The 23,120-nt window shown below is 38.1% G+C and overlaps 1 protein-coding gene across 5 annotated transcripts in view; it reads right to left on the bottom strand.

Annotated features, from left to right (window-relative positions):
- Positions 1-21,885, bottom strand: part of MYO3B (myosin IIIB) — a 501,265-nt gene extending 479,380 nt beyond the window's left edge. For all 5 annotated transcript variants that reach the window (XR_001002191.1, XR_001002189.1, XR_001002190.1 and 2 more), the window contains exon 1: positions 21,737-21,885. Coding sequence is in view for 2 of the 5 variants with exons in the window: in XM_011945915.1 (XP_011801305.1) it covers positions 21,737-21,738 (2 nt within the window). In the remaining 3 variants the exon portion in view is untranslated. The remainder of the gene's footprint in view (positions 1-21,736) is intronic.
- Positions 21,886-23,120: the final 1,235 nt, after the last annotated feature.

Raw genomic sequence — 23,120 nt, 5'->3', positions numbered from 1 at the left:
GCAGCTGAACATTGACAGAAGAAGCAACTGAACATTGGACACTACGGATAGATGTGGATTAACTTCAGATGGGATGACTTTGGAGAGGAGCCCAGCCACAGGCACCTGGGCTTCAGGGAAAGATCACCTTCTTCCTGCTCCATCCCCTTTCCAGCTCTGCTCTGCTGAGATCCACTGCTTAATAAAATTCTCCACATTCGTCACCTTTCTAAACTTCTGTGTGATCCGATTCTTTCTGGACTCTGGACAAGAATTCAGGATGCACTGGGTACAGGAACCCAGAAAGGCTGTCACACTGACTCTTCACTGAGCTGTTTAACAGCTAAGCTGTCCACAGGCAGCAAAGCTAAAAGAGCATTAATTGTAACACACCCCTAGACACTGCCATGGGGCCAGAGCCCAAAAGAACTTGCCCTGGCCCAGACACCTGCTTGCCTGCATGCTCCTTCCCATGAGGGGTTGAGCCCAGTGGGTTCCAGTGAGTGAAGTTTGTCACTGCCAGTGCCAAAGTGGCTGGCTGGACCCAGAGCCAGTGCATTCCAGTTCCCACCTGCGAAAGGGTCAAGAGAACTTGACCTTCCATCTCAATAATTGTATTTGTGGTTATGTTTTTTTAAAGTGTCCTTGGGTCTGGCACGGTGGCTCACGCCTGTAATCCCAGCACTTTGGAAGGCTGAGGCAGGTGGATCACGAGGTCAGGAATCCGAGACCAGTCTGGCCAATATAGTGAAACCCTGTCTCCACTAAAAAATACAAAAAATTAACCAGGTGTGGTGGTGTGTGCCTGTAATCCCAGCTACTCAGGAGGCTGAGGCAGGAGAATCGTGTGAACCCACAAGACGGAGGTTGCAGTGAACCAAGATCGTGCCATTGCACTCCAGCCCAGGCAACAGTGCGAGATTCCATTTCAAAAAAATAAAACTGCCCTTATAACAATACATAATGAAATGATATGTCTGGAATAACATAGGAAAGAAGAAAGTAACAATGGGTACACTTGAAACAACATTGGTCATGGGGGGATAATTATTGAAGCTGAGTATATGGGGTTGCATGATTAGGTTCTGTTTACTTTTGTATGTTTTTCCATTTCCATAATAAGGTTTTTAAAAAATCTGTGTCGTTAACCTGTAACAGTATATATTCTGGTATTCATACCCATGGTGAATCCCGTCTCCCTGAAGCATTTCCCCACCACCCCCCTGAAACTACTCTAAAAAGTTACAAAGTCTATGTGGGTGAGCACTTTGCTTGTGTAAGAAAGAGTAAACCACTAACATAAGACCAACAAAAAACAACCAGGTGTTTGACTCATATTTCTTCTTTTTTATCCTTACTCTATGTTAGATAATTTGAGTGAAAATAAGTAAATATAAAGCACCCACACTCAAATTGTCAGAAATTCACCTTGTCAATCCACTTCTTGCTTACTGAAATGCAGTCAGTCCCACAATATGGCTGATGTCCCAGCCCAAACTGCCACTAAATGCAGAGCTATAGTTACGAAAAACTACTGAACTGCGAATGGTACAAGGAAAATCAATAGTCAGAAGAATACAAATGATTTTTTCTTCTTCCCGTCCAACTCTTGTTCCTTCCTTCTGAAGGAGGAAAAGAGAAAGAATATCAACACGCAGACACTGAGATAAACAAAACCACTCACCGCTACAAAGCTCTGTGATTTTTCTCATCCTGTCCCTGAAAAGAAACTGCCCACTGGCATGAAGCTACATCTGCCCAAGGCTAAACAGAGTCACATAAAAGAAGAGAGAAATATGCATTAACTAGCTGGGTGGACTGCCCTTAAGCAGCCGGTGAAAGGCCTGGAGGGAAAATGAAGAATAGTCTAAAGTGGGCCTTGAGGTTAGCAATAAAAGGAATCAAAAACGAAATTTCACATGGTGCCCTTAAAACTGATGTGTTTAGTGAAGAAGGAAAAAAAAAAAAAAAAAAAAGGAGAAAGGTGCTCCTGATAAATTTCTGATCATTCACCTGCATCTTTTCAGAGGCCCCAGGAGCTTATTTCCAACATTAGGTCAAAAACAATAGATGAACTCAATTCTTCAGGGTTGCAGTGAGCACTAAGCATGCTCAGTCTAACGTGTGGCTGATTCTCCCATGTCTTACTGCTCATTCCTTGCTGCTTTGCCCATCACCTGATTACTCAGAAATGATACTTTTTTCAAGGCGATTGTACACCATCTACACTTCTTTCAATAACAGGTCATAAATTAGCCAAAATTTCCATAAGATGTAATTTATTCATTAAGTTAATAGTTAATAAATGCCAATTTCATTCAAGTTACACTAGGTTCTACCAAGAAATATAGGGAGGAAGAAGAAACTGAGCTCTGCTCTGGAGGTTCCAAATTTGTTTCAAAAAATTTTATGACTTCTGGGGTGAGATGGCAAAGTTAAGTCAAGTATATTCTTTCCCTAAAACCAAATGAATGAACAACACTAAAATGGAAACTTGAAATCCAGCAAACAAATCAAAATATACTAGCAGTAATCAAACAAAAGAAGGGATACAACTTCGTGCCATAATCTTTGAAGAGTAGCAGTCAGTGAAAATGAGAGATAGAAGATCCCAGGAATCACTGCTCAAGCAGTTCACTCTCTTCTCACAGAGTGTGATGGGATTTGTGAGATGGTGAAGGAACAAAATATTGACAAATTCCAGCAACACTCCCTGTAACTGCCTGATGGGTTCTTCCTGCCTATGGCACAAACAAAATCAATTCATGGCATTGCAGTAAAGAAAGTTTGACATGAGGCCGGCCACTCCACGTGGGAGATGGAATTATTACTCAAATCAATCTCCTTGAAAGCTTGAAGGTTAGGGGTTTTTCAAAGGCAGCTTGAAGAAAGGGGTGGGAGTGGCGAGGTACTGGGTACTTGCTGCTGATTGGTTGGGTCAGAGATGAAATCACAGGGAGTTGAAGCTGTCCTCTTGCTCTGAGTTGCTGCTGGGTGGGGCCACAGGAGGAGTTGGCCATCCACGTGGAGCCAGGTGTCAGATATGTCAGAAAAAAAAAACCTGAGAAGATATCTTAAAAGACCAGTCCTAGGGTCAAAAATAGTGATGTTATCTCCAGGAGTAATTGGGGGAGTTGCATGTCTTGTGACCTCCGAAATAATGGCTGGCAATCAGGTTTGTCTACGCCTTAGCAGAATTCAGGCTCCTCTCCTTCTAGCCTGGTGCTCTCTCATTAGCTTTGCAAAGGCAGCTGACTTTTGGGGAAGGGCTATTATCATTTAAACTATAAACTAAATGTCTCCTAAAGCTAACCCAGGAATAACTGAAGGCAGCTTGAAGGCTAATGGCACTAGAGGGGTTGGCTAGATCAAATCTCCCCCACTGCCATAATTTTCTCACTGATATAATTTTTGCGAAGGCAGTTTCATCTCTTTTTAGAGAAAAATGGGCAGAGAAGGAAAGACAGCAGCAGGAAAATGAGTCTAGGTTCATTCACTTATACATTCAAAAAGAATTTATTAAGAACTTTTTACATGTATTACTCAACACTAGGCTTTTTTTTTTTTTTTTTTTTGAGATAGGCTCTCACTCTGTCACCCAGGCTGTAGTGCAGTGCTGTGATCATGGCCCACTGTAGCCTCAACCTCCTGGGCTGAAGCAATCATCCTATCTCAGCCTCCCAAGTATTAATAGCTGGGACCACAAAAGCGTGTGCTACCACACCCAGCTAATTTTTTTGGTGGGGTAGAGAGTAAAGACAGGGTCTTCCCATGTTGCCCACGCTAATCTCAAACTCCTGGGCTAAAGCAATCCTCCTGACTCAGCTTCCCAAAGTGCTGGGATTACAGACATAAGTCACCACACCTGGCCAATACTAGGCTCTTAAAAGGAAGTAGGAGAAATAATCAGGCTCTATTCTAAAACGAGGAACATTTCCAAAACCATGCTCTAGGAGTTGCCTTCACTCAGGTGGAATGACCCTAAACAGCACATTAAATGACATTTCAGAAAGAAGAGTAAAGCTAATATCCATCAACTATGGCTGCCCCTAACACTCAGAAACCCACAAATCTGAGGGAAAAATTAACAACTCTCAGAAAAACAAATATTTCCTGTTAAAATCACTGAACATCAAGGTAGAGAAATAATTTTTTAGGTATATGTGTGATGGTTAATATTTAGCGTTGACTTGCTTGGATTAAAAGATCCGAATTATTGTTCCTCGTGAAATGGTAGAGTTCCCTGACCCCTCTCACAGGACATGCTACAGGGGTGTGGCTTGACTCTTTGGCTGTGTGCCTGCTCAAACTCCTTATGGGATGGGGAGCACATAGACAGGCAAGTGCAGGATCGGGGGTGAGCACCTTGGGGGCTCCTGACCCAAGTTAGCATCTAGAGGTGGGTACCCAAGACTCCCAAAGCGCAAGCGGGCATGTGTTACAGTGCACTCTTTTAGCATTGCCATCTGCAGATGGCTTAAGTGTTAACCAGCTCAGTGCCCTCGGTACCCAGGTCCTTGTCCAGCAACCAGGAGGAATCAGGTTGCACATACTTGAGGATGGTGAATGTGGGGATTTTATTGAGTGGTGGAGGTGGCTCTCAGTGGGATGGATGGGGAGCTGGAAAGGGGGTGGGGTGGGAAGACGATCTTCCCCTGAAGCTTGGCTGTCCAGCAGCAGATCTCTTCTCCAACTGCTCCCAGCTGAATTCCTCTTGGCATTCAGATGCTCCTTCTCTTCTCTCTGCTGTGCCATTCTACCGTTCTTCTGTTTGTCTCATCTTCTGTGGAGCCTGGGGTTTGAGGTTTATATGGGTACAGGATAGGAGGGCATGGCATGACAAAAGGCAACTTTTGGGCATGAAAACAGAATGCCTCTTCCCATTAGGGCCATGGGTTTCCATGCCTGTGGGTGGGGTCTTTGCTAGGGAACTTCCCTCTTCTACCTAGTATTTCCCTGTCTCCTGTCCATATCACTGGATGTGTCTGTGAGGGTGTTGCCAAAGGAGATTAACATTTGAGTTAGTGGACTGGGAGAGGCAGACTCACCCTCAATCTAGGTGGGACCATCTAATCAGCTGCCAGAGTGGCTAGGATAAAGCAAGCAGAAGAACGTGGAAGGACTGGACTTGCTAAGTCTTCTGGACTTCATCTTTCTCCTGTGCTGGATGCTTCCTGCCCTCAAACATCAGACTCCAAGTTCTTCAGCTTTTGGACTCTTGGACTTAGACCAGTGGTTTGCCAGGGACTCTCAGGCTTTTGGCCACAGACTGAAGGCTGCACTGTTGGCCTCCCTACTTTTGAGGTTTTGGAACTTGGACTGATCTACCACTGACTTCCTTGCTCCTCAACTTGCAGATGACTTTACCTTGTCATCATGTGAGTCAATTCTCCTTAATATGCTCCCTTTCATATATACATATATCCTATTAGTTCTGTGCCTCTAGAGAACCCTAATACAATAGGATACACGCACACACACAAAGCCCCAAAACCAAATAAAAGCAAATAAAACACAATCTCAGGTTTCTCTCCAATTAACATTCAAAACCAGAAAAATAGGTAAACCATGTATATGAAAAAGCTCTTTTTTTTTTTTCTTGAGACAAGGTCTTACTCTGTTGTCCAGGCGGGAGTGCAGTGACACAATCACGGCTCACTGCAGCCTCAACCTCCCAGGCTCCAGCAATCCTCCCACCTCAGCCTCTGGAGTAGACGGGACCACAGGTGCACACTAACACACCTGGCTGAATTTTTTTTATTTTTTGTAAAGACAGGGTCTTCCTAATAGCCCAGGCTGGTCTTGAAGTCCTGGGCTCAAGTGATCCTCCCACCCTGGCTTTTCAAAGTGATGAGATTACAGGCATGAGCCACCATGCCCAGAATGTACAAAGTTCCGAAGGGAAAAAAAGTGTGAGCGAATATTTTTATATTCAGCCAAACTGTTGTTGAAGTATAAAGACAACAACAGACACTTTCAGACATGCAACAGCTTGAGCCCTTCCTGAAAAAGTCACGTGATTCCAAAATCCAGCTAAGAGATAAATGTGAAGCCCTAGTAAAAAGTCTAATAAGAACTGAACCCATTTATCCTTAGAAATAAAGCTAATCAACAGTGTGAAGTATGTTTACAAAAGAAAAATGTTATACATTTCAAAAATAAAAGTGAACAATCAAATTAAACAGAGAGAAAAATAAGGGTGAAATTTCCTCATTTTTCTTTATATTTTAGATGCTAAATTAAGAAACTGAGATTTAAATATCCTCTTTAAAATTAAGGTAACCAAGCAAAAAGACAATATTAATAAGGAGAAAATATGTATGTTAATTTTCTCACAAATTTCAGTAAGTAGGCAATAGAGAATTGATAAATTGCTAAATGGATGCTAAAACCACATAAAGTTATCAAATCTCTAAAAGACCTAAAAATAGACTATAAGTCTTTGACATAACAACAAAAAAAGCACACTTACTCATATGAACACACATACAAACATCAAACAACCAAAAGACAATCCGTGGAGTAAGAGAGGACGAGCGGAGGTGGTGGTGAGCCAGACATTAAAAACAGAGGTAAATATATATTCTATCAGTAAACATAAGATTCTTAAATAAGGTCAAAACATAGAAAAACAGATCTATAGATATCCACATCTAAAACAAGCTGTTCAGTCTATCTATGACTCAGAAACTTTAAAAGTAAAATAAAAAGTCAAAGATAAACCAGGTAAATGGTAACAAAACCAAAGAGTCATAATATTAATATCAGAAAACAGTGAAGTTAAAAACTATCAAAGAACATAAAGGGTTATTTTACATTCAACAATAGTAATTGAGCAATTACTAGGCACCAGATACTATTCCATACACTGTTAGAATGGGCAGAGTTTAAACCAATAATAAGCTTGTAGATCTCATAAATCCTTCAGTATCAAAAACAATGTGTCAAAATTCATAAAAGCTTAAACTTACAGAAGAAATCAACAAAACACAATAATAGTAAAAGACATTGTCAGCTATGTATGACAGAACAAGGTGACAATAAGAAATATATGATATAATAAAAAGATTAACCCATTAGATGCACATCAGTAAGTGCATATTTAACATAAAATTTATTTTCAAGCAGTAATGGGATATTTTAATTTTAAAAATAATACATTCGGCCACAAAGTAAAGCCTCAATACATTCCAAGAAAATGAAATTTGAACAATCTTCCCTGACCACACTACAATAAAACTAAATATTAATAATAAAAAGAAGAAACCTAGCCACCTGAAAATATTAAAATTCTTGTAGGTCTTGATATAAAACAAAAAGTTAAAACTGAAATTACAGAGTATATAAAAATAAAAATATTGAAGATACTATTAAGCAAAAAACTTAAGAAACTGGGCTGAAAACAAAACCTTACAGAATTAAACATTTTACCAAGCAAATTATAATTAAAAAGAATTTTTTAAAATATTCTATTCAAAAAGATAGAAATAGATAAATAAAATAAGCATAAGGAAAGTAGAAGAAAAAATAAAAGCAGAAATTGATGAGTTAGAAAACAAAAACAGTAGAATATATAATTAAATTAAAGGTGTAGTTCTCTGGGGACACAACAGTAAAATAGATAAAATAGATTAATCAAACAAAAGAGAAAAACAAAAATAAAAATAGAAAAGAAAAAGATACATAAGAAATTTAAAATTTTTGACTACTTTGAAAATCACTAAGTAAATTATAAATATTTCTTGTAATTATAAATAATTATAAAATGAATGCTTTCTTAGATAAATATAAATAACAAAAATTGAGCCCAAAGGAAATAGAAAACGTAAGTAGACATATAATAATGGAAGAAATTCAGAATATTAAAAAAAGAGCTAGCCCTCAAAAAGCCACAGGCTCAGATGGTTTTAACAATAAATTCTTCCAGACCTTCAAAGAACAGATGATTCCAATGCTATTTATGTTTTCCAGGTCATGAAGAAAGAAAAAGATAATTCCAATGCTATTTATGTTTTCCAGGTCATGAAGAAAGAAAAAAAGCTTCAAATCACTTAGGGTAAAATAACAAAATACTCCTACCAAAACATGATAAAAGTAGCACAGAAAAATAAAACTACAATCAACCTCATTTAAGAATACCTGTATAAAAATGCTAAATTGAAAATCAGCCAATAGGAGAATCTTGGATTAGAGGCAGAGCAAGATGACCAAATAGAAGCTTCCACTGATAATCCTCCCTATAGGAACACCAAACTGAAAAACTATCCACACAAAAAAGCACCTTCATAAGAACCTAAAATCAGATAAGTGATCGCAATACCTGGTTTTAACTTCGTATTACTGAAAGAGGCACTGAAGAGGGTAGGAAAGACAATCTTGAATTGCTGATGCCACCCTTCCCCCAATCTCCCAGCTGCAGCCATGTGGCACACAGAGATAATCTGTGCACTTGCGGGAGGGAGAGCACAGTGATTGGGGAACTTTGCGTTGGAGCTCAGTGCTGCCCTGTCACAGTAGAAAGTAACACCAGGCAGAACTCAGCCAGCACCCACAGAGGAAGCACTTAGAACCACCTAGCCAGGGGGAAATTGTACCTCCCAGTGATAGGAACTTGAGTTCTGGCAAGCCTCACCACCATTAACTAAATTGCTCTGGGGTTCTAAAGAAATCTGAAAAGTAGTCTAGTCCACAAAGACTGCAATTCCTGGGCAAGTCCTGACGCTGTACTGGGCTCAAAGTCAGTGGACTTGGTGGGTATACAACTTAGTAACACATCGGCCAGGGCCAAGGAGTGTTTGTGCCACCCCTCTTCCAACCCCAGGCAGTGCAGCTCACAGCTCCAGAAGAGACTCTTTCCTTCTGCTTGAGAGGAGAAGGAAGAGTAAACAGGACTTTGTCTTGCAACGTGGATACCAGCTCAGCCACAGTAGGACAGGGCACCAGGAAGAGTCCCGAGGCCCTATCTCCTCTATGACATTTCTAGACACACCCTGGGCCAGAAGGAAACCTGCTGCCTCAAAGGGAAGGACCCAGTCCTGACAGGATTCATCACTTGCTAATAAGATCACTTGGGCCCTGAATATTCAGCAGTGGTATCCAGGCAGTATTTGCAGCGGGCCTTAGGTAAGATTCAAAGACATGCTGGCCTCAGGTGTGATCTACCTAACTGTGGTAGCAATGGGGAGGGACTCCTCCTGCTTGAGAAAAGAAGAGAAAAGAGTAAAGGAGACTTTGTCTTGCAGCTTAGGCAGCAGCTCAGTCACAGTAGGGTAGAGCACTAAGTGGGCTCTTGGGGTCCTCAGTTCTAGGCCTTGGCTCTTGGATGGCATTTCTGGACGTGTTCTGGGTCAGGGGTGGGGAAAACCTACTACCCTGAAGGGAGAGTCCCAGGCCTGGCAGCATTCATCATAAGCTGACTGAAGAGCATTTGGGCCTTGAATAAACATTGGCTGTAGTCAGGCAGTTCATGCTGTGGCCTGCATGGTGGCCACAGGGAGACTCCTCTGCTATGGAAAGGGGAGGGAAGAGTGGGAAGCACTTTGTTTTGTGGCTTGGGTGCCAGCTCAGCTTCAGTATAATAGAGCACCAGGTACATCCCTAAGGTTTCTGACTCAGCCCCTGACTTCCAGACAGCATCACTGAGCCCACGTAGGGCCAGGGGAAACAGCTGCCCTAAAGGGGAGGACACAAGCCTAGCCAGCTTCATCACCTGCTGACTGTAGAGCCCTAGGGACTTGAGTGAATGTAGGCAGTAGCCAGGCAGTGGTTACTGCGGGCCTTGGGCAAGACCCAGAACTGTGCTGGCTTCAGGTCTGACTCCACATAGTCCCAGTGGTGGTGGCCACAGGGGTACTTGTGTCACCCCTCTCACAGCTTTAGGCAGCTCAGCAAAGAGAGAGAGAGAGAGAGAGAGAGAAAGAGAGAGAGAGACTCTGTTTGTTTGGGAGAAAGTAAGGGAAGAGAACAAGAATCTCTACCTGGCATTCCAGAGAATTCTTCCAGATCTTATCTAAGATCACCATGGTGGTACCTATATGAGTCTGCAAGAACCACAGTGTTACCAGGCTTGGGGTGTCCCCTGATGCAGATATCGCTGCTGTGACCAAAAACTTAGATCACAACACTCATGTCCCTTTGAATACCTGGAAAGCCTTCCTAAAATGACAAGTACAAACAAGCCCAGATTGTGAAGAACACAATAAATACCCAACTCTTTAATGCCTAGCCACCAAGAAACATCCACCAATGTCTAGACCATCCAGGAAAACATGACCTAACCAAACAAACTAAATAAGGTACCAGCGACCAATCCTGGGGAGACAGAGATATCTGACCTTTCAGACAGAGAATTTAAAATAGCTGCTTTGAGGAAACTCAGAAAAATCCAAGATAACACAGAGAAGGAATTCAGAATTCTATCAGATAAATTTAATAGAGATTGAAATAGTTGAAAACAATCAAGCAGACATTCTGTCATGAAAAATTCAATTGACATACTAAAGAATGCATCAGAGTCTCTACAGCAGAATTGATCAAGCAGAAGAAAGAATTAGTGAGCTTGAAGACAGGCTATTTGAAAATATAGTCAGAGTAGACAAAAGAAAAATAAATAATAAAAAAGAACGCACACCTATAAGATCTAGAAAGCAGCCTCAAAAGGGCAAATTTAAGAGTTATTGGCCTTAAAGAGAAGATAGAAAAAGAGAAAGGGGTAGAATGTTTATTCAAGGGGATAATAACAGAGAACTTCCTAAACCTAGAGGAAGATATCAATATTCAAGTACAAGAAGATTATAGTAGACCAAGCCAATTTAACCCAAAGAAAACCACCTTAAGACATTTCGCAATCAAAGTGCAAAAGGTAAAAAACAAATAAAAGATCCTACAAGCAGCAGTAGAAATGAAACAAATTAAATACAAAGGAGCTCCAGTCATCTGGCAGCAGACTCCTCAGTAGAAACTTTACTGAGGAGGAGAGAGTGACATGGCATATTTAAACTGCTGAAGGAAAAAAAACTTTCATCCTAGAATAGTATATCCATCCAAAATATCCTTCAAACAGGAAGGAAAAATAAAGACTTTCCCAGACAAACAAAAGCTGAGGGATTTGATCAGCACCAGACCTGACCTACAAAAAATGCTAAAGAGAGTTCTTCAATCTGAAAAAAAGGATGTCAAAAGCAAGAATAAATTATTTGAAGGTACAAAACTCACTGGTGATAGTAAACACACAGAAAAACACAGAATGTTATGACACTAATTGTGGTGTATAAACTACACATATCTTGAGTAGAAAACTAAAAGATGAACTGATCAAAAATAATAGCTACAGCAACTTTTCAAGACATAGACAGTACAATAAGATATAAACAGCCAAAAAAGCAAGGAAATGAAGTTAAAGAGTTAATTTCTCTTTGCTTGTTTGCTTATGAAATCACTGTTACTAGTTTATTAATAAAATAATGGATTATAAGATATTATTTGCAAGCCTCATGGTAACTTCAAATAAAAAAAAACAGATACACAAAAAATAGAAAGCAAGTAATGAAAACATATCACCAGAGAAAATCACCTTCACTAAAAAGAAAAAAAGGAGAGAAAGAAGAGATAACCACAAAAACAATCAGAAAATACAACAAATGACAAAATGGCAGAATTAAGTCCTTATCAATAATATTGAATATAAATGAACTAAACTCTCCAATCGAAAGACAGAGTGGCTGAACAGATTTTTTTTAATGACCTAGTGATCTGTTGCCTACAAGAAACCTACTTCACTTATCAAGGCACACATAGACTGAAAATAAACTACTTTGGGCTTCTATTTGGATGAAAAAAAGGTATTCTATGCAAACGGAAGCCAAAAAAGAACAGAAGTAGCTATACTTACATTAGACAAAATAGATTTCAAGACAAAAACTATACAAAGAGACAAATAAGGTCATTATATAATGGCAAAGGCATTCATTCAGGAAAAGGATATAGCAAACGTAAATATATGGACCTAACACTGAAGCATTCTGATATGTAAAGTAAATTTTAGAGCTAAAGAGAGGCTCCAATAAATTAATAGCTAGAGACTTCAGTACCTCACTTTAAGCATCGAACAGATCATCCAGACAGAAAATCAACAGAGAAACATTGGACTTTATCTGCATTACAGATCAAATGGGCCTAATAGATAGTTACAGAACATTTCATACAATGGCTGCAGAATACACATTTTCCCCAGCACATGTATCATTCCCAAGGATAGATCATATGTTATGCCACCAAATTAGTCTTTAAAAATTCAAAATATGTGAAATTATATCAAGTACCTTCTCCAACCATGATGGATTAAAACTAGAAATCAGTACCAATAGGAATTTTGGAAACTGTACAAACACATGGAAATTAAACAATATGTTCCTGAATGACCAGTGAGTCACTGAAGAAATTAAGAAGGAAACTTAAAAGTGTATTGTAGCAAATGATAACAGAAACCCTACATACCAAAACCTATGGGATACAGTGAAAGCAGTGCTAAGAGGAATGGTTATAGCTACAAGTGCCTACATCAAAAAAAGTAGAAAAACTTCAAATAAACAACTTAATGATGCATCTTAAAGAACTAGAAAAATGGCTGGGCACAGTGGCTCACACCTGTAATCCCAGCACTTTGGGACAAGGCAGGCAGGTCACTTGAGGTCAAGAGTTCGAGACCAGCCTGGCCAACGTGGTGAAACCCTGTCTTTACTAAAATACAAAAATTAGCCAGGTATGCTGACACGCACCTGTAATCCAAGCTACTCAGGAGGCTGAGACAGGAGAATCGCTTGAACCCAGGAGGCAGAGGTTTCAGTGAGCCAAGATTGTGCCACTGCACTACAGACTGGGAGACAGAGCAAGACTCCACCTCAAAAAACAAACAAACAAACAAAAAAACTAGAAAAGCAAGAGCAAACCAAAACCAAAATTACTAGAAGAAAAGAAATAATAAAGTTCAGAGTAGAAAGAAATAAAATTGAAATGAAGAAAACAATACCAAAGTAAAGGAAACAAAAAGTTTGTTTTTTGAAAAGATACATAAAATTGACAAACCTTTAGCCAGACTTAAAAAAAAAAAAAAAAGACAACTCAAATAAAATCAGAGATGAAAAGGAGACGTTACAACTGATACCACAGAAATCCAAATGATCATTAGTGGCTACTATGAGTAACTATATATCAATAAATTGGAAAAATCTAGAATAAATGGATAAGTTCCTAGACACATACAACCTACCAAGATTGAACCATGAAGAAATCCAAAACCTAAATAGATCAATAACAAGTAATGAGATCAAAGCCATAAAAAAAGTCTGCCAACAAAGAAAATCCTGGAACCTGATGGCTTCACTGCTGAATTTTACCAAACATTTAAAGAAGAACTAATGCTGATCCTACTTAAGCTATTCTGAAAAATAGGGGAGGAGGGAATACTTTTAAACTTATTTTATGAGGCTGGTGTTAACCTGATACCAAAACCTAACAAAGACATATCAAAAAAAAAAGGAAACTACAGGCCAATATTCCTAATGAACATAGAAGCAAAACTCTTCAACAAAATACTAGCAAACCAAATTCAACAATACATTAAAAAGATTATTCATCCTGACCAAGTGAGATTTATTCCAGGATGTGACACATATCAACAGAGTGAAGAACAAAAATCATATGATCATTTCAGTTCATGCCAAAAAAGCATTTGATAAAACTCAACATCCCTTCATAATAAAAACCCTAAAACAAACAGGTATAGAAGGAACATATCTCAATACAATAAAAGTTGCATATGACAGACCCACATACTGAATGGGGAAACATTGAAAGCCTTTCCACTAATATCTGGTATATGACAGAGATGCCCACTTTCACCACTGTTACTCAACATAGTCCTGGAAGTCCTCACTAGAGCAATCAGACAACAGAAAGAAATAAAAGGCATCCAAATTGGAAAGGAAGAAGTCAATTAGCCTTGTTTGTAGATGATATGGTCTTATATTTGGAAAAACCGAAACTCTATAAAAAATTGGAACTGATAAATTCAGTAAAGTTTCAGGATACAAAATCAACATACAAAAATCGGTAGCATTTCTATATGCCAACAGCAAACAATTGGAAAAAGAAATCAAGAAAATAATCCCATTTGCAAGAGCTACAAATAAAATACCTAGGAATTAACCCAAAAAAATGAAAGATCTCTACAACGAAAACTATAAAACACTGATGAAAGAAATTGAACAGGACACACAAGAAAAGGGAAAGATAGTTCATGTTCATAGTTTGAAAGAATCAATATTGTTAAAATGTCCATACTACCCCAAGCAATCTACAGATTCAATGCATTCCCTATCAAAATACCAATGTCATTCTTCACATAAATAGAAAAAACATCTTAAAATATATATGGAGCCACAAAAGACCCAGAATAGACAAAGTTATCCTGAGCAAAACAAACAAAACTAGAAGAATCACTTTACCTAACATCAAATTATACTACAGAGCTATAGTAACCAAAACAGCATGGCATAATAACAGATATATAGACCAATAGGACAGAAGAGAGAACCCAGAAAGAAATCAATGCATTTACAGTGAACTCATATTTGACAAAGCTGACACAAACATACAATGAGGAAAGGACAGGCTCCTCAATAAATGGTGCTGGGAAAATTGGTTATCCATATGCAAATGAATGAAATAAAATCTAAATGGATTAAAGACTTAAATCTAAGACCTCAAACTAGGAAACTACTCAAAGAAATCAATGGAGAAACTCTCCAGGACATTGGTCTGGGCAATGATTTCTTGAGTGATGCCCTACAAGCACAGGCAGCCACAGCAAACATGGACAAATGGGATCACATCAAGTTTAAAAGCTTCTAACAGCAAAGGAAACAATAAAGTGAGGAGACAACCCACAGAATGAGAGAAAATAGCCACAAACTATCCATCTGACAAGGTATTAATAACCAGAATATATAAGGAGATCAAACAACTCTATAAGAAAAATCTAATAACCTGATTTTAAAATGAACAAATGATCTAAATAGACATTTCTCAAAAATGGCAAATAGGTTTATGAAAAGGTGCTCAAAATCAATAGTCAGAGAAATGTGAATCAAAATTACAATCAGATGTCACCTCACCCCAGTTAAAATGGCTTTTATCCAAAAAAATAGGCAATAACAAATGACTGGCAAGAATATGGAGAAAAGTAAACCCTTTACACTGTTGGTGGGAATATAAATTAACACAATCACTATGGAGAACAGTATGGAGGTTCTTCAAAAAACTAGAAATAAAACTACCATATGATTCAGTAATCCCACTGCTAGGTATACCCCAAAAGAAAGGTTATCAGTATACTGAAGAACTATCTGCACTCCCATGTTTATTGTAGCACTATTCACAATAGCCAAGATTTGGAAACAACCTAAGTGTCCATCAACAGATAAATGGATAAAGAAAATCAGATTTATATATACAATGGAATATTATTCAGCCATAAAAAGAATGAGATCCTGTCATTTCCAACAACATGGATGGAACTGGAGGTAATTATGTTAGGTGAAATAAGCCAGGCATGAAAAGACAAACTTTGCATGCTCTCACTTACTTGTGAAAGCTAAACATTAAAATAATTGAACTCATGGAGACACAGTAGGATAGTTACCAGAGGCTAGGAAGGTAGTAGTGGTCGGGAGTAGGGATGGTTAATGGGTACAAAAAAATAGAATGAATATGATCTAGTATTTGATAGCACAACGGGATGACTACAATCAACACTAATTTATTGTACATTTAAAAATAACTAAAAGCATAATTAGGTTGTTTGTAATACAAAGAAGTGATAAATACTTGAGGTGGATACCCCATTTACCCTGATGAGATTATTATGCATTATATGCCTGTATCAAAATCTCATGTACCCCATAAATATATACACCTACTATGTACCCACAAAAACTTAAAATTAAAAACAAACATAAAACCACAGAAAAAAATCAACTATTAGAATTTAGCAAAGATAATGCAACATTAGGGAATATATTACTATGATTTTCCCATTAATATATCAAAGTATAAAACACCATTAAAAATGGAAATCCAAAATTAATTTGGTAAATTTTGACATGCATTGTAATTTTTAGACCATTAGAAAAATTCAAATGGGTTAATTCCTTCCTAGCATTTAAATAGCACAGGAACATATCTCTTAAACCAAAAGACAACATCTTAGTTAATAGTGGATTTCTACAACCATTGCTAATAAAAAAAAATCAAGAAAAAAGACAAGTATCTCTCACAAACACTATATAATTTTTCATTGTTTTTGAAGTATTAGCCACTGCAATTGGACAAAAAAAAAAGAATAGAAATAAACACTGGGAAGATAGTGAAAATAAATAGTGGAATGATTTATTCCTGGATAATTAAAGTTTAACAATGAAAAAAATTAAGTTGATTTATTGAGGAAGCTGAGTATAAAATTAGTATATAGAAATCAAGCAATTTCAAAATATATTTTTCTATACGTTAAAAGTAATCAGCCAGAAAGAAAATACCATTTTAATAGGAATTAAAGAGAGTAAAATGCCCAAAGATAAACCAAACGAGAACAGAGCAGAATATACAAAAGTAAAATCTTAAAATCAACGGATTAAATGAAAAGAGACCAAAAAAAAAAAGCAAAACCATATACCTTATGCTTGGATAGAAAAATCTTACTGTGAAGATGTCAATTCTTCCTAAATTTAGTCTGAAAGTAAATGTTATAATTTTTTTTTTTTTGAGACAGAGTCTCGCTCTGTCACCCGGGCTGGAGTGCAATGGTGTGATCTCAGCTCACTGCAACCTCTGCCTCCCAGGTTCAAACAATTTTCTTGCCTAAGCCTCCCAAGTAATTGGGATTACAGGTGCATGCCACCACACCCAGCTAATTTTTTTGTATTTTAGCAGAGACAGGGTTTCACCGTTTTGCCCAGGCTGGTCTCAAACTCCTGAGCTTAGGCAATCCACCCGCCTTGGCCTCCCAAAGTCCTAGGATTACAGGTGTTAGCCACTGTGTCCAGCCGTTTTAAGTTTTTTTTAAGAATTTAACAAAATGATGTTAAACTTCATTAGAAAATTAAATACATGAGGGCTGGGCACAGTGGCTCACACCTGTAATCCCAGCACTTTGGGCAGCTGAGGCAGACAACTCACTTGAGGTCAAGAGTTTGACCAGCCAGGCCAACATGGTGAAACTTCGTCTCTACTAAAAACAGAAAAATTAGCCGGGCATGGTGCAGGTGCCTGTAATCCCAGCTACTCAGGAGGCTGAGGCAGGAGAATAACTTAAACCTGGGAGGCATAGGTTACAGAAAGCTGAGATCACGCCACTGCACTCCACTTTGGGCAACGGAGTGAAACTCAGTCTCAAAAAAAAAAAAAAAAAAAAGAAAAGAAAAAGAAAACCACATAACATGAAGATTTTGAAAAAGAATAATTAGTGAACGTAATTTGACCAGACACTAAAACATGTTATACTGCTATAGTAATTAAAACATTATGCCACAGGGGTAGAAATAAGTAGTCAGATCGTTAGACTAGAACCCGAAAGTAGACTCAAATACACAAATAGGGTTTATGATAAAAATCACATTTCAAATCAATAGGCAAAAGATGGACTAAATAATACTGTTCAATAAATAATGCTGGCTTAACTTGCTGGCTATTTAGAAAAAAGTTAAGCTAGATTGCTACCTCATTCCTTTCTCCAAAATAGAGTATGGTGGCTCAAAATTAAAAAAAAAAAATAGGTAAATACATTGTAGTCTTGGTGTAGGCAAGGAATATTTTCAAGTAGAATAGAAAACTCACAAGCCCTAAGAAAAAAATTGATAAACATAATTGCATACAAGTAAAAAAGTCTCTACAACCAAAAGAATTGTTTTAAGTACTAACATTTTTCCAAAAAATATCTAGAAAAGGTTTGCATCAGGAGCTAGTTTTCTTATTATATCAAGAATATATACAATAAACAAGAAAAAGACTTAAAAAATTCAAATGTATAAAAGATGCTAAATCTCACTAACCGGCAAATCAAAATAATGAGATACCATTTGTCTCCTATCATACTGTCAAGATTTTAAAAAGTTTGATACTAGTGTTGAGAAATAAGCACTCTGAGACAACATGAGTGAAAGTGTACACAGTATTTTTGAGAAATTATTAGTCAAAATCTACCAAATGCCCATACCCTTTGTCTCTGTAATTCTACTGGTAGGCATTCACTTTACATATATAATCAAAAAAGCACACTTAGATTCATGTTAACATAATATAAAAGAAAAACCATTTGATCATCTCGATCGATGCAGAAAAAGCATTTGAAAAAAATTCAACATGTATTTAAAATTTAAAAACAAACAACGAAAAAACTCTCAATAGAGTAGAAATTGAAAGGAACTTCATCTGATACGGGAATCTAGGAAAAACCTAAAGTTAACACAACACTTAATTGTGAAAATCTAAATGCTTTCACCTTAAGATTAGAAACAAGCCAAGGATGTCTGCTCTCATCATTTATATTGAAGACCGTGGTGAAGCCAGAATAATAAGTCAAGAAAAAGAAAATTTAAAAATCCAGATTAGAGGGGAAGAAGTAAAATAGGCTTAATTTGAAGATTACATGATTATCTATTTAAAAATCTGATGGAATTTATAAAAGTATTGCTAGAACTAGTGAGTTTATCAGAATTACAGGATACAAACAAGGTCAATATATTAAATTCAACTGTATTTCTACATACTAGGAAAGGAAAACTTTTCAACAGTGCTAAAACAATTGTAGAGCAATATGCAAAAAGAGAAAAAGAATCTTTATCGTTACACCACATATAAAAATTAACTTTAATCATTAAACAGATGTAAGAGCTAAAACTCTATTAAACTTGTAGTAGACAGACATACAAGATTGTTCACTACAGTATTCTTTCCAACAGAAAACGAGATACAACCTAGAGGCCCATCATCATGGAGAGATTATCTAATAAATCATAATAGTTACATAAAATTAAATACAATCTAGCCACATGTAACCACTAAAAAGAAAACAGGTAAATTTTGTGCCAACTAATATGGAAAGAATGCCAAATATACAATTAAGATTTGTTTTAAAAGTGTTGAGTAGTGTATAGGGAGGACAACTTTTGTGTAAACAAAAAGAATATTTGCATTTCTAGTCATTTTATGTGTATGTGTGTATGTATCTATGTATGTGTATATCCTTATATATTTTTTTTTCCAGAAGGCTACACAGGAAACTCTTAAACTTTAGGGAGAGGTACTAAAAATCAGAGAGCTTGGAAAAGAGAAATTAATATGCTTTTAAAAATTATTATACATTTTTAGTCATGGTTTTTGCTAGTGCATATGTTATTCTATTTTTAAAAATAAATCTTTTTAAGAAAACATACAAGAGATCTCTACAGAAGAGACTATTATGACCCAAATGTGTGCTGAAGTCATGGGAGAGCAGAAACCATATGAAACAGAAACTCATCCTGAGAAGAAAAAGAAAACGGAGAAGCAGGAAACTGAAAGAACCATGCTTGAGAGAGTGAGACAGAGAGGATTAGTGAGTGGGTTCACTATGAATTCTACACCTTGGTCCTCTGAGGCCTGCTAAGCCTCACTGTCTGTCCTTGTATCCCATGAAATTTCCTACTGAATTCTTCTAAGCAGCCCCTCTTTTTAAGAGCTGATTTGAGTTTCTCGTGAGCTAGTTTTAGTTTCTTAACAACCCCAAATGGGCCTAGTCTGATCCCTTGTTGAATACCCTGAATTAGTCCCTAATGGAGGTACAGCCTTACCTTGTTGAAAGTAAAGCACTCTGCAGCATACACCCTGTGAATGTCTACAGTTAGTCAAGCCTAGCGAGCATGATTTAAATAGAAACTTGCCCAGCAACATTTTATACTCATTAGAAAATTCATGATGATCTCCATTGCTCAGTATGCTATTCAGAATATTTTTTTCTAGATGTTATAGTATGGTATATATGAATAACAAATCATAGAAGAATGCTTTCAAATCTCGAGAATAGATTTTAGAAAGAAGAAATCAGAAACCTGAACTGGGAAATGTCAGAGGAAGTCTGTACAAATATTAAATATAACACCCAGAGATACACAGAATAAGGAAACACATACCATACAAGCATGAGCAAATTAGAGAATAATTTCAAACCAACACATAAGCACGTGCATAAAAGTTGTTGTTAGTCCATTTTCTGCCGCTATAACAGAATATTACAGACTGCATCCTTTATAAACAATAGAAGCTTATTTGGCTCATGGTTCTGGAGGCTGGGATGTCCAAGATCAAGGGGCCACATCTGGTGAGGGCCTTCTTGCTGCATCATAACATGGTGAAAGGTCTCACACAGTGAGACAGAGCAAAACAGTGAGAGCTCAAGAGAGAGAAAAAGGAGACTGAACTTACCCTTTTACTAGGAGCGGCCTCCCACAGTAACGGCATTAATCCATTCATAAGGGCAGAGCCCTCATGACCTAGTCACCTCTTAAAGGTCTCATTTCTTCTCACAATGGCAATTAAATTTGAACATGATCTTTGGAGGGGACATTCAAACCATAGCAATGGTAAAGACGTAAGAGGAGGAACTGGCTTCTTCACGAACCACTGCTAGATAGGGCCCGTTCAAGTACAACTCAAGTGTCTTCTCTTTTAGGAGGCTTTTCCTAATTTTCCCGCTAGAACTGACCTTTCTTTTATGGTTCCACTGATTATGTACTCTTTTCTTTTCTTAAATTTAATTTTATTTTAATTAAGTTCCAGGATCCATGTGCAGGACGTGCAGGTTTTTTACATAGGTAAACGTATGCTATGGTGGCTTGGCTGCACCTATTAAGCCCCGCATGCATTAGCTATTTATCCTGATGCTCCAGGGCAGAGACTCAGGACTGGCATTTGACAGAGCTTGGTAGAGGAATCCAGTGATCACTAGGTTGATCTCTAAATTCCCTTCTCTAACGTTCTATGGATTTTAAACCTTTAACATATGAAACTATTGAGAGGAAGAAAAGAATCGTGGCATAATGGAATTTATCTACTATTGTTTACATTGTCATGTTACCAGATTCACAAACCTGTCATGATATTGCAGTCACTAAGGAACAATACATACCTACAGCTCTTACAAATGATTAACTAAATGATCAGAGTTTTCACTGCCCCACCAAAGCATGAGGAAATTTATCTTAGCTTTAGCTGCCTTAAACCTCTCGAGTGAAAAACATTAAAAATATCTGCAAATTACTGATGACTAATGCCCTTCAATTTGGCCTCAAGCTGAGAAATTCTGTGCAGAAATAAAGTGGTTTATAATCCCACAGGTCCATTCTATTATAAACTGCAGGTGGCAAATCAAGTGACTATGAACTATGCCGTGTGTGTGTGTGTGCGTGCATGCGTATGTGTGTAAAAAGCAATACTCAAGAGGGTATTTCTCCTACTCCTTCAATAGAAGTTTAACCACCCACACAAAAGGCAGATGCTAACTGAGAGGACCCAGGAATCTGGGTGATGTCAGACAGTGGCCCAAAGCCAGAGTGGCTGTCATCCCCCTCGACTGCCCACCAGCCAGGGCAGCTGCATCTGCCCTCTGCAGAAAAGCAATCTAAAGCAAGCACAGAAGGAAGCTGGAAGGAAAATAACTGCAACTCACATCGATGACCTATTTTCTGAATCCGGCTTATGAGAGATTGGATTCTCATTCCTCCAAAAACCAGCAGAACACTTTAAACCAAGAAAATGGTGTCTTTGATGACTAGAACGTATGACACATCATAACCAAAGGACTTTCTTTCGACCTAGGTTCCAAGAGGTGTTAGCCTCAGATGACTATTTTGGGAGGAGCTGATAAATCCGCTAAATCCTCGGGGACTTTGCTTCACTATTAGGCAAGATTAAGATGATGCTAATTGGTAGTGAGCCTGATCTATTTCGTGTCTCCTACCAGGACACGGAGCAGAATCAAAACCATTCTCACAGATCCCGTTTGCATGTCATTTAACAGTTCCAATGTGATATTCCCCCAACCTTTTAAAGTTCCCTCATTCCAGATTAAATTCCTTCATTCCAAATGCTGCACAATCAAAACTAATCATCTTTTTGTGAGCAAAGGACATAGTCAAAGCATGTAGTCAAGGTCAATTTTCTAAACTACAGATAAACCCAAGGGAAACACCATCAGTTTCTGATCTGAATTACCAAGAAATAAAACAGCAACTATTCAACAGCATTCAGTAGCGTGCCCTGGGCTATATGCAGAACAGTAGATTAAGAGGAGAGAGGGGGGCCGGGCGTGGTGGCTCATGCCTGTAATCCCAGTACTTTGGGAGGCCAAGGCATGTGGACCACCTGAGGTACATGGATCACCTGAGGTCAGGAGTTCAAGACCAGCCTGGCCAACATGGGGAAACTCCATCTGTACTAAAAATACAAAAATTAGCAGGATATGGCTAATTTTTAAGTTAATTACAGGTGGTGTGCACCTGTAATCCCAGCTACTGGGAGCTGCTGAGGCAGGAGAATTGTTTGAACCTGGGAGACGGAGGTTGCAGCGAGTAGAGATTGTGCCACTGCACTCCAGGCTGGGCAACAGAGTAAGACTCCATCTCAAAAAAAATAGAGAAGGGAAGTGAGAAACAGGAAGGTAGGGTCCCCAGAAAGCTTCTTTTCTGGCCAGCTAACATGACACATAGGCCCATGTGAAATAGCTGAAGACTGCAAAGCAGCAGGCAGCAAGAGCTAGATAACACTGGATAAGCTATATCCATCAATTCCGAGGAGGAGTCAGTTCAACCCTGGACCAAGACTTGAGTGGGAATGCTTCCTGGAGCAGATAAATCTAGGTACAGTTTTGAATGAAGAAGTGAAAAGGATTAGTGTAGATGAGGCAGGAGAGAAATCCAGAGCCAAGAAACAGCACACAGAGAATGCAAATATGAAGAAGGTGATTTAAAGGACAGCGATCTTACTCCCACTAGTCAATAATGGCCTTTGGGTTTCCATTTACCGTCATAAGAATCTTCAGAATGGGGATAATG

This window comes from Colobus angolensis, unplaced genomic scaffold (assembly GCF_000951035.1).
Source record: "Colobus angolensis palliatus isolate OR3802 unplaced genomic scaffold, Cang.pa_1.0 Scaffold247, whole genome shotgun sequence".
Lineage (NCBI taxonomy): Eukaryota > Metazoa > Chordata > Mammalia > Primates > Cercopithecidae > Colobus > Colobus angolensis.
The sequence above is the reverse complement of the archived record's forward strand: the minus strand, read 5'-3'. Positions and strand labels throughout refer to the sequence as shown.